We start from the raw sequence: 12,677 nt of genomic DNA, 5'->3' as shown, positions 1-12,677 counted from the left end.
ATATATATATATATATATATATATATATATATATATATGTATATATATATATATATTTTTTTTTTAATTTTGTTTTTTGTGAGGATACCAGGTACTGAACTCAGAGACACTCAACCACTGAGCCACATCCCAGCCCTATTTTGTATTTTATTAGAGACAGGGTCTCACTGAGTTGCTTAGTGCCTTGCCATTGCAAAGGCTGGCTTTGAACTCAGGAGCCCTCCTGCCTCAGCCTACTGAGCCATTGGGATGAGAGGCATGTGCCATGGCGCCTGGCTTAAAAAAATTTAAAAGAGTTTCCTTTCTCATTTGAGGCTAAGAAACAAGTTTACAAAAATTTCACAACATGGTAAATAGAATAAAGAGAGCATCTTTTACTTTCTTCCTTTGTCATGATTCTCTTATAAACTCATGTCTTAAGCCTTGCTCTACCATGTTTCTTTCCTCAGTGACACATGTGGTGTGTCTAATTGCTCACAGAGAGATTAGGGAAACATTGTCCAGCGCCAGATGTGGCCTGCTGTCCAGGGTTCCCCCAGCATATTATCTTTTAGGGTTAACATAATGAGATAAACTATATACAAAGTGCTCAGTATTGGGCCTGGCATCTACAAAGCATTCAATACTAATATCATGATGTTAACATTATATTATCGAAAAGAGTTCTGTATCATCAGCCTCTAGAAACCAAAAGCCACGAGAGTTAAGATGCAGTTCTCCATATTGTCAGCTTATTCTGATAATTTCAGAACATGACCCCCTCCCAAGCTATCACTCTAGTAATGCCTGAACAAGTGGCATCTCTCATCTGCCAGAGCCTGGTATATGTTTAACACCTTGCCAGCTTCTTTCTACTAAACCTTTAGGGAGAACTTCATAGAACTAAGCCAATTCTAGCTTTTAATATTAAGCTAGAATTTTAAAACAAAGTGAACAGTACAATTTAACATCCAAAATAATTTACTAATGAATCTGGAGTGTTTCTTATTAGATGTGACCTTTCTACTTTTGTGACAGAGACAATAAAGGTAATATCAATCAATATGTCCACAAGGTAATAGATTCAAAATCATAATGATATAATCTCTTCCTTTCTTGAAGAAAGAAAACGGATAAAGTCATTATTACCTAAACTATCCTGTGGAGTCAAAAGAAACATACACACGAGAAGGAAACGAGTGGTTGGAGGAAGGCTAGCAAGAATGGTAAATCTGCAAGAAAAGTTTACTTCCCAGGAACAGCCTGGGGGGAGGGATGGGGAGGGATGTGATTACCATGGACTGGGAATCCTCCAATGGAAATACAGTAAGACAGGACCACCTGTTTGCACCACTGTCTGGTAGAATGGCAGTGACCACACAAATGTCTTTTACAGGGAGACTTCCCATGGCAAGTGGCGATTAAAGAAGGCAAAAAAATCAACTGTGGGGGAATTTATATTGGTGGCTGTTGGATTGTGACCGCTGCACATTGTGTCAGGTAAAACAAAGGTCTTCAATATGTTTTCGATTTCTTGAAACAATGAAAATGAGTAATAGAGATGGTGGTAGATGATAAATAAAAGTATATCAGAGAAATCATTAAGTTTCCTCTATTAACTGTTAAGTGCTTTTTGGTATTTGTGATCAGTACCTTAGAGGTCCATCCCTCAGAACTCACTGTGTTCTCCCCAGATCAAATTGCTGATCCCACTGGCAAGGACAAATCAAGCCATTAGGTACAAAATTACTTTCACTTGGCTTATTTGCATGGTGCTGGGTCCAAATCTCTTGGAAGAGTTTATGACTGAAAGTTTATAAAGGGGTAATACTAACAAGATGTCTTCTCTAGTCTCACCTCAACAAAGATGTTTAAAGAACTGACTTGACTCCTACCAACATACAACATGTGTGAATCCATGTATCCTTAAATATATTTGATGTGTGTTCCTGGCAATAAAGAACTGTTCGAAGCTCAATGCTAATTATCTCACATACTGCTCTAGCACCAGCTCGCTTGCTCTGTGAGTCTGGATAACTTGTTTACATGGGTCCATGACTCAAAGTTATTTTCGAGGCAAGGCCACTGCACTACTTCACACAGGGGCACCACTCACATCACATTTTGTTGTTTGGAAGTTCCTTGAGCTGCAGCAGATTCTGGCGGATGCATTCTGAGTCACTGAAGACCAGAGAGATTGGAGGAGACTTGCTTTCTGAAGAATAAGTAATATTATTTCTCCCTTTGACAGTGTTTTAAAATTCTCAGGTTAGAGAATTAGGGTGGGCATTATGTGAATTCAGAACTGGCATGTGACAACATGTCTCATAACTACTTACAAATGGGAAACACCAGTTGATGCAGGCCCAAGAAAGCAAGTTTGCCAATGCTGCTGTAACAAAATAACATGCAGTGTCTTCAGAAACAGAAATTTCTTTTCTCACAGTTCTGGGGGCTAGAAGTCTAAAATCCATGTGCCAGCAGGGCTGGTGTCTCCTGAGACCTCTGTCCTTAGCTTGCAGGTGCCCTCTTCTCATTGTGTCTTTATGTGGTCTTTCCGGTGTGCATTTACATCCCTGGTATGTCTCTGTCTTTTTATAAAGATACCAGTCTTATTGGAGTAAGACCCCAGCCTTATGACTTCATTTAACTTAACTTACCTCTTCAAAGACCCTATCTCCAAATAACAGTCATTAGGGCTTAGGACCTCAACATATGAGACAGATACAGTTTAGTCTATAATAATGACTGGATTGCAATACCCAAGAGGTATTGATTAATAAATAAATCAATGTCAACTTGGAGAAGGGCAGAGCTCAGGGTTCTTGCCTCAGTTCTGATAGAATGAATAAAATGTTATTTATTGAGCACCTCTTACAGACCAGGTACGAAGTCAGGTCCTTTCATATATTTATCTTTTTTAGTATTCTCAACAGTCCCAAAAAGTACATATTATTCTTCTCATTTTATAGATACGTGGACCAAGATTGAGAAGTTATGTAGTTGCCTAAAGCTACATGACTAGTCAGCAAAGCCAGGATAATATCAAATTCAACATGTTGACAGTAACTTAGATGAATGCCTGCTTAGCAAATCCTTAGGTGACCTAAAGTTGGAAGGGGTAACATACATGCTGAATGATTAAACATGCTCAAGGAAAGACCTCATAAAAATCTTCATGGATTGGAGCAAATCTTCTATCTTCCTTCTTAAAGACCCTTTCCTCTTGGCGTCTGGGACACAGCACTCTCCTGGGTTTTTTAGCAGCTTCTCTGACCACACCTTCTCTGCTGTCTTCAGCAGTTGCTCCTTCTGTGCTTAAGCATCATTACTCAACTGAAGCACTGAAGTTTCATTTAGCCTGATTTCCTCTCTTCTTCTTCCTAAAGTTATCTACAGTTTAAAATAGCACTCTATCCAGGTTCTGTGGCATACACCTGTAATTCCAGTAACTCAGGAGGCTGAGGCAGAAGGATTGCAAGTTTAAGGCCAGCCTGGGCAACATAGAGCAATCCTGTCTCAGTAAATAAATAAATAAATAAAATACCACTCTATACAGACTAAATGATAGCCATAGGTTGGGGCTCTCCTCCAACCACTGACCCTGTAGTCACCTGCCTAACCAGACTTCTTAGATACATCAAAAGTATATCAAATTCAAAATGTCCAAGACTAGGCTCATGATGTGCCTTTTCCTAGTGTTTCCTGTCTCAGCAATCAGCACCATTTATCTGGTTACACAGGCAGACATCTTATTTCATTCCCTCAGCTATACACAGCCCAAGCACAATTTCACCAACTCTAGATGGTGTTTTAAATTTTTAATTATTTAATTCTCAAAACTTCTTTCCTTCTCCATGTTACCCTGCTTTCACCTCTCATTTGGATTATAGTGATTATAGTCTCCTCCTAATTGCCTTTCCTGCACTCATTCTGTCTACCCACCACCCCACCTGTCTGTTCTCTACTACGCACAGCAAGGGTAATATTTCCATACCTGGGTTCAGTCACCCACTACTTAAATTCAGTGACGTTGGTTTCCTCGTAGGGTAAAAATCTAAACAAATGACAACATGGCCCATTAGGCCCCAGGTGATTTGGCTGCTCTGTGCCTTTGCCAATCTCATATTGCCTGGCAGCACTACCTCCTGCTCTCTGGCCCACCTGCTCTGGACTTCCAGCACTTCAACAGCACTTGCTCCTTCCTACAAAGGGATCTTTGATATATCGTTTCCCTGATTTTCCTTGCTCTTTCTGCCCAGTTACTGCTAGTCTTTACTCAGATTTCAGGTCAACCTTTACTTCCTTGGAAAAACTTCCCTGACTCCCTTCTTCTTGGTAAGTTCCTAAAAGTCCATGTACTGTCTACTTCTCTCACTTTTCATAGTAGAGTGCCTAACTTTATCAGTGTGCTTATCCATTTAATGTTGCATCTTTCCCTAGATGCTGAGTTCCATGAAAGTAGAAATGATTCTGATTTTGTCCATTTCTACATAAAGTGCTTGGCACAGTGATGTTTATACAGTAGATACACCCTAAGTATTTTTTGAGTAAATTGAGTGAATAGACAGAGTTAGCCCTTAAGCAATATCCAGGACCTCTTATCCTATAATACAACCAAAATTAACATTGCGGACAGTCTTCTTAGAATACTAGTATAAATAAAAGTTTCCAAACATCTCAGTCTATCCTAGGACACCACTGCTTAACTGTAAGGTGATTACCTGAATCATCATTATAGAAGGATAAATTCTCTTCCATTTACGCTGTTTGAGAAAGTAGATGACATATGCATAATACATTTTTAGAAGATTTTCATTAAACTGTTTAAAATAAGTTTTGTTGCTTATGGGAAATTTATTTTATGAATTACTTATTTTATGGGAAACGTGAGACTATGAGGTCATTATTCAGCACCTTATTTTTAAAAAGTACACCTAAGCTATAATATTTTGCCAAAATGCTCTGTGCTCTTCCCTGAGAAAATAATGGTGGGGACCAATTTGCTTAGCTCATGCATGATATGAAAATTGGTAATGAAAATGGAGTGAAGTATAATAACAATAATTATTAATAATTAGCTTATTCACTATTGCAGGGCAATTTTTAAATAGCTACCATGTTCCAGGTACAATAATAGCCACCAGGGCTACAGTTCATCTCTGATTTCAAGCAACACAGTTAGCAGGAAGAAAGGCGGGTGAAGGGATAAATGCAATGCAATATGAGGATGAAGTCATCTGCAGGGTGAGGATGGAAACTACTGCGGAGGTGCTCTCCCTGAGAACCTCTGGGTTGGCAGAGTAATAAGAATCTGCAGTCCAGTTTTCCAGTTCCTCAACCACAGTTCTGACAAGATGCTATCTAATCTCTGTTGAGACCCCTGTAGGGGCACCTACTCCAGTAGCAGATAGTTCAAGTTGTTAGTGAGCTATTTTCCTGGCATTGAGCAGTTGGATGGAATATTCTGCTCTTCATTTGTCATTGACCTAATTCTGCCCTAAGTAAATTTAGTCACAATGCTTCATAACAGCAAAGATATGAGACAGAGAGAGAGAGAGAGACAGAGAGAGAGAAGGAGGCAGAGAGAGATGAAGGGAGGGAGGGAGAGAGAGAGAGAGAGAATATGAATATATAAAAAAGGTCCTTAAGGGCTGGGGTTGTGGCTCAGTGGTAGACTGCTCGCCTTACCATGTGTGACCCCCTGGGTTTGATCCTCAGCACCACATAAAAAAATAAATAAATAAAATAAAAGGTATTGTATCTAACTACAACTAAAAATTTTTTTAAATGCTTAAAAGGGAGAATGTAAATTATCAAAATTCCATATTTACATACTTTTTTCAATTTATTTTATTTCCCTTTTCCTTTCTGTTATAGAGCCAGTAAAGCTCATCATTACCAAATATGGACAGCATTGCTTAACTGGATAAGACCTAACTACACTGAGTTAGCAGTTGAAAAGGTGGATAAGATTATTATCCATGAAAACTACAATGGAGCCACCTACCAAAATGACATAGCTTTGATCAAAGTGAAAAAACATGATGACCAAAAAGAATGTGAACTGTCTCATTCCATCCCTGCCTGTGTTCCCTGGTCTCCATATCTATTTCAACCTAAAGATAGATGCATCGTTTCTGGCTGGGGTCGAGAAAAAGGTATATGTCTTATGATTAATTAATCAGCATCCAGGGGTTGGAAATGAATGAGAATAGAAATTCAAAGGAGCTAATTTCCTAGTTCTCAGAAAGAAACAGTATCATAACCAGAAAAGTAAGCATCCAGCTAGAGCTGGCTACATGTGCTTGCCACCTGGCAATTGCCCAGCACCCTGTGCTCAGAAGGTCCCCAGGCATGATTTACTGCTCAGCTGTCACCATTGTGAAATTCTTAATAATTTTTGAAGGGTCTCAGGAGACTGAGGCAAAAAAAAATTTGCAATGTCAAGGTCACCCTGAGCAGCTTAGCAAGACCCTGTCTCAAAATTTAAATTTTTAAATGGGCTGAGGATGTAACTCAGTGGTAGAGTGCTTGCCTAGCATGTGCAAGGCCCTGGATTCAATCCCTAGTTATTATTATTACTGAAGAATAATAATAACAATAATAATTTTTGAAGGGGTCCCATCCCACATTTCCATTTCTCACTAGATCCTGAAAATTATGTAACTAGTCCTTATCCAGATGTTCAAAGGACATATGTACTCTGTGATCCTGAAGTTAACATTGAGGTGTGAATATTCAAGGAAAAAATATAGAGATAGGGAGACACATGGCATGGACATTTTTGATTTGTTGAAGAGGTGTGGGTAGAAGATAAAAAGGTTTACAAAATTGCAATGAAATATTGGTCCACAGAGACTGGAAGGGACAAGGGAAGAGGGAGGATGGAAAGACGTTCAATAAGGGGCACCAACACGGAGTCTCTTCTGGTTCTTCTTTAGCACATAGGGTGACTATAGGCTAAAACAATCTAGGATATATTTTAAATGACTAAAAGAAGAGTACCAAATTCCCAACACATAAAAATGATAAATGTTTGAAGAGATTGAAATGCTTATTACCTTGATTTGTTATTCACATTATATACATATATTGAATTACCACCATGTACCGCATAAAGATATATAAATATTATGTCTCAAAAAAATTAAAAAGTAGCCGGGCGTGGTGGCACACACCTGTAATCCTAGAGGCTTGGGAGGCTGAGGCAGGAGGATCACGAGTTCAAAGCCAGCCTCAGCAAAAGTGAAGTGTTAAGCAACTCGGCAAGACCCTGTCTCTAAATAAAATACAAAATAGAACTAGGGATGTGGCTCAGTGGTCTAGTGCCCCTGAGTTCAATCCCTGATACCAGAAAATAAATAAATAAATAAATAAATAGCCAGACATGGTGGCACACATCTGTAATCCTACTTAAGAGGCTGAAACAAGAGCATCACAAATTCAAGGCCAGCCTAGGCAATTTACAGTTAGCAAAATGAAAATGTCTCAAAATGAAAAATAAAAAGGGTCGAGGAGGTAGTTCTTCCTTAGCACCCTCAATACTGTGAGGAAAGAAAAAGGTAGCCCATAGATAATAGGAAAACAAACAAAGATTTGCAAAGAGATAGTCTCCATGTTTTGAATCACTCACAGATCTCTACATTCCTCCTGTCTCCTTCCCATTCACCATACCCCACTCCTTTACAAAGAGAAAGAACAGGTGAATTTCATTCTTTGAACTTCTTCGACTTTTGGTGAATACCTCCTATGAATAGGAGATGTGGACACTTGGAAAATAAATATTAGAAGAACTGCTGAATTAGAAGTTAGATGAGATGAGAATTAAACTACCTAACATGTTTCCCATCATCTGGAAGATTTTTTTTCATAATATTCTTTTTTTTTTTCTAAATAGACTCTATTTTATTTTATTTAAAAAATTTTTAAATTTGTTTTAATTAGTTGTATATGACAGTAGAATGCACTTATGCAGTTTGATATATCATACATAGATGGTATATGATTTCTCATTTTTCTGAGTGTACATGTTGCAGAATCATATTGGTCATGCAGTCACATATATACATATAGTAACAATGTCTGTTTCATTCTACTGTCTTTCCTATCCCCACACCCCCTCCCTTACCCTCCCATCACTTCCCTCTACCTAATCTAAGGTAACTCTATTCTTCCCTAAGGCCCCCCCCCCATCGTGAATTAGCATGTGCATATTAGAGAAAACATTTAGCCTTTGGTTTTGTGGAATTGGATTATTTCGCTTAGCATGATATCTCCATCTTCAACCATTTACTAGCAGATGCCATAATTTTACTCTTCTTTAAAGCTCAGTAATATTCCATTATATATATATATATATATATATATATATATATATATATATATATCACATTTTCTTTATCCATTCATCTATTGAGGGACACCTAGGTTGGTTCCATAGTCTAGCTATTGTGAATTGAGCTGCTATAAACATTGGTGTGGCTGTAACACTATAGTATGCTGATTTTAAGTCCTTTGGGTATAAACCAAGGAGTGGGATAGCTGGGTCAAATGTTGGTTCCATTTCCAATTTTCTGAGGAATCTCCATACTGCTTTCCATAGTGGTTGACCTTAAAATTTATCTTCCCTTTCACCTTTTAAGTCTTTGTTGACAGAAATCCTAAATAACTTCATAGCATTGATTTTATAGTCTCATGTTCTAACACATTCTTTAAATAATTCCCACATTGAAAATTGTAAAATATATGTATAAATTAGGCTGGATTTGTAGTGTGTGTGAATACACAAGACTTATAAAATACTGAATTTTATTAAGGAACTAATTCATCCAGAAGGAACTAATTCATCCTTATATTTGTTCTATTTTTAAATATCCCATTTATTATATACATTTAAAAATATACACATTAGTAGAAGTTAAAGTATAATACATCCTTATTATTCATTACCACGTTCCCACAGTTATCAACATTCTGTCATTTTGGTCTTTTGTTTGTTTGTTTTTGTACTGGGGATTGAACCCTGGGGCACTTTACCACTGAGCTACATCCTAGGTGCTTTCATTTTTTAAATTTTGGAACAGGGTCTTCTTGCTAAGTTGCTGGCTTAGCAAGAGGGTCTTGCTTGAGGCAGGCTTTGAACACTTGTAATCCTCTTGCCTCCACCTCACAAATCACTGGGGTTATAGGCATGCACCACTGCACCTGTCTATTTTATCTCCCAATATCCATCAGGGGGAAAAACAGGAGGGTGATAGGCAAAGATTCACTCCTCACCTTTGAAACATATTATCCTGAGTTCACATGTTTTTCTGATCTTCCCTAGATAGTACCTGGTCCTTCTTCCACAGACCAAAGAAAACTTTCATTTAAATATAAAGGAAATTCTAAATCGGCCTTTCAATCACTTAGGAGATGTATTTCCTCACAGACACACAAAAATGCATATACACTAATAACTCCATAGGTATTTTCTTTAAAATTATTCACTCCAACAAGCACTGTAAGGAAATAGGAAACTATGATAAGATAGGACATATTTGTGTGAGAAGACACCACACTAATTCCTATCCAATTCCCCTACTGAACTCTACAACCAAAGGGGAAGAAAGTATCTCATTCATCTTTGAGTATCAGCTTTGTATTAAATGAGTGGGATTTCAGGCTGTATATTCAATAATCCTCCTCCACTATCCATCCAAGTGTAGAAAGAAAATGATAGAAACTAGGGATATAAGAAGAGTATGATTAAATATGCTACAGAATTGTCTTCAAAATTTTATATATGTATCTGAGATCACTCATGTTCCTAATGGTGTACTAAGTTGCAAGAGTATTTATTTAGACTTTTTATTTGTGACTTCTATTTTTTTTCTCACTCTGTTTAGATAACCAAAAGGTCTATTCACTCAAGTGGGGTGAAGTTAACCTAATAGATAACTGCTCTAGATTTTACCCAAATCGCTTCTATGAAAAAGAAATGGAATGTGCAGGTAAGTGCCAAGTGGTTTATCTGAGATACATATCGTCTTAGTCTATTTTTTAGTTACTTTAATGAAATACCTGAAGCTGGTTTCTTATAAAGAAAAAAGGTTTATTTAGCTCACATTTTGAAGGCTCAGGGCATGATGTTGACAGTAACTCTGCTCTGGTGAGGACTTCATGGGGGAGTGGCCCCAGAATGGCTGGGGAGGGGCATGTTCTGAAGTGATGGAAGGGAGAGATAACACCAAAAATCAGGAAGCCAAAGAGAGGGGGAGAGCTGGGCTTGCTCTTTTCCTAACAACCCTCTCTGGAGAACTAACTCAGGGTCCCGGGAGAACCCTTCAATCCCTTGGGAGGACACTCCCTTCTGCTCACTGACTTAAGGACCTTTCATAGGCCCCACCTCTTAGCATCACCTCACTGAAGACCAACCTCCCAGCACATGAACCCTTGGGGAACAAACTCAAAACTTATTGAAAACTGTTAGAAATTCACAAGAGTAAGAAGAAAGTGCCCTCCCATTGTGAAACGGGGTTCAGGATTACAGACAAATGGATGAGTCACACAAAATCGGCCAGTCAACAAACAAGGGATGAATAGCTATAAGTTTGAAAGATGAAGGCCAAATCTCCAAGAGCTTACCATACTGAGGAGTCATCAGACACAAGGCAAGTGTCACACTTAAAAAGATGAGCTCTGGCTGCCTCAAGTCCAGGCTCTGCCACTTGTTTGCTGTGTCACCTTGGACAAGATAGTGACCTCTTCATGTCTTCTTTGTTTCATCTATAAAGTGGAGGAAATAATGATACTAACCATACTTACCCGGTAGGATTGTGTGAGGATTAAAATGATGAATGACTAATACCTATTAAGCACTCAATAAGCACTAAGTGTTTTGTCACGTTCCTTGCAACAAAAACACTCAGGGTCACTCCAGGGGAACTGGGCTGCACGAAATAACCACACAAGAGACAGAGATACCTTTTTCTTTGGGGTCCTGTGCCGGCTCTTCTGACCTTAAGGGTCCACAGAAAGAGAGAGAGCGGTGCTGACCTCTTTTATTGAGGAGAAGCCATTCAAATGAGGCAGGGGGGTCAGGTTTCAGGGGGTTGAGTCTAGCTATGTGATGTCTGCTGTCAGCAGGGTGACTGACATCTAGGAAGGCCACACCCAAAGGCAGAGCAAGAGAAAGGGACACACAAAGGGCGTTTCTATGGAACATTCTATCCCAAACAGGGCAAAGGGGTAGAATCACAAAGGAACAGGTGAGTGTAGCTCAATCCATGGGGTAACACGCCTATGTCTAAAGATGCGTCCCTCACCCTCCAGGATGGGGCAATGTCCAGGTCACTACAAGATGTAGTGATGGTCAAAGCCTCTCTGCTCTGGGAAGGATAAAGCGAATCATTCAGACTGGCTCCAACTCTGCAAGCCCTGCAGGGACCCCTAGGGAGGGAGAGTCCCTGTTACCGCCTTTTAGGAAAGCAGAAGAAAACTAGTCATGTCCTTCTCTGGTGACAGAAGTAGGGAAGTCAGCATGGTGACCTTGACAAACAGGTGGCAATATGCGCTTTTCTCTTTCTCAGGTACATCCGATGGTTCCATTGATGCCTGTAAAGGAGACTCTGGAGGCCCCTTAGTCTGTACGGATGTCAATAATGTGACTTATGTTTGGGGCATTGTGAGTTGGGGTGAAAACTGTGGAAAACCAGAGTTCCCAGGTGTTTACACCAAAGTAGCTAATTATTTTGACTGGATTAGCTATCACGTAGGAAGATCTTTTATTTCTCAGTACAATATCTGAAATTGTGATCTCCTGCTCTTTTGGTGATCTTTCTGTCCTTATTCTCTCTAGAGTTTTTTTTTTTAATTGAAATGAAACTATATAATTATTAGTACTCTAGGGGAAAATGAAGCAAATGTTCTTGGATATTTTAAAAGGTCTTTTTAAAGTTTATGCCATCTTGGAATTTTACTGTATAATTCTCAAATAAATATTTTGGTCAAGCATACTAGATTGGTTTGTTTGTTCTTTGGTTTGGGGGAATGAACACAGGAATTTGTGTGTGTTCAGCACCACGGAGCTACACACTCAGGAAGTTTTATTTATCAGCAAATGTAATTAAATTATCCTTTATGCAGAAGTGATACACTGACAGTAAGAAGTTTAGGTAGTTGAATGACACTGAAGTCACTCACATAAGCTTATTTCCACTACCCACAGAGTTAGACCCCAGGCAATTTATTACCTTTTTTTTTTTTTTTGTATCTCATTTTCCATCTATAAACATGGAATTGTATGAAAATGAAACTACATACTTATGAACAGTGTTTGGCATGGCACTTATTACGTGTTATCACAGGGTGATAACTGGCCTCATAGATCTTGACCCATTTCCCTGCTTCTTTTTTTTGTTTGTTTTATTGTTTTGATTTTGCCACGCTGGGTGTCAAACCAAGGGCCTTGCATATGCTAGGCAAGCGCTCTGCCACTGCAGTACGGAACCCCCAGCCCTTTTCTGTTTAAGTATTAAAATTTCTCAAAAAATAATTGTCTTTTCTCCCTCATTTTGCAAGCTCCCCTTGACCCTTTCTCTAGATCTTTCCACAGATACTACAATACAACCCTTGATCTCCATGGTGTCAGTCTGTTACCGTCCCCTGATCTGACTAGAGGACCTAGGAGAATTTCTACCTGTCCCTAGTCTTGC

General features: G+C 38.8%; 1 protein-coding gene across 3 annotated transcripts in view; it reads left to right on the top strand.

Moving 5' to 3' along the window:
* The window catches only part of Cfi (complement factor I), a 35,555-nt gene extending 23,577 nt beyond the window's left edge, over positions 1-11,978 (top strand). For all 3 annotated transcript variants that reach the window (XM_048813733.1, XM_048813732.1, XM_015484638.2), the window contains 5 exons: positions 1,102-1,205; positions 1,376-1,479; positions 5,860-6,140; positions 9,870-9,974; positions 11,553-11,978. In XM_048813733.1, coding sequence (XP_048669690.1) covers positions 1,102-1,205; positions 1,376-1,479; positions 5,860-6,140; positions 9,870-9,974; positions 11,553-11,770 — 812 coding nt within the window. In that variant the 3' untranslated portion in view covers positions 11,771-11,978. The remainder of the gene's footprint in view (positions 1-1,101; positions 1,206-1,375; positions 1,480-5,859; positions 6,141-9,869; positions 9,975-11,552) is intronic.
* Positions 11,979-12,677: the final 699 nt, after the last annotated feature.

The sequence above is a fragment of the Marmota marmota genome, unplaced genomic scaffold (genome assembly GCF_001458135.2).
Source record: "Marmota marmota marmota unplaced genomic scaffold, marMar, whole genome shotgun sequence".
NCBI classification, from domain to species: Eukaryota; Metazoa; Chordata; class Mammalia; order Rodentia; family Sciuridae; genus Marmota; species Marmota marmota.
Note: the sequence above shows the minus strand (reverse complement) of the source record. Positions and strands in the feature narration are given on the sequence as shown.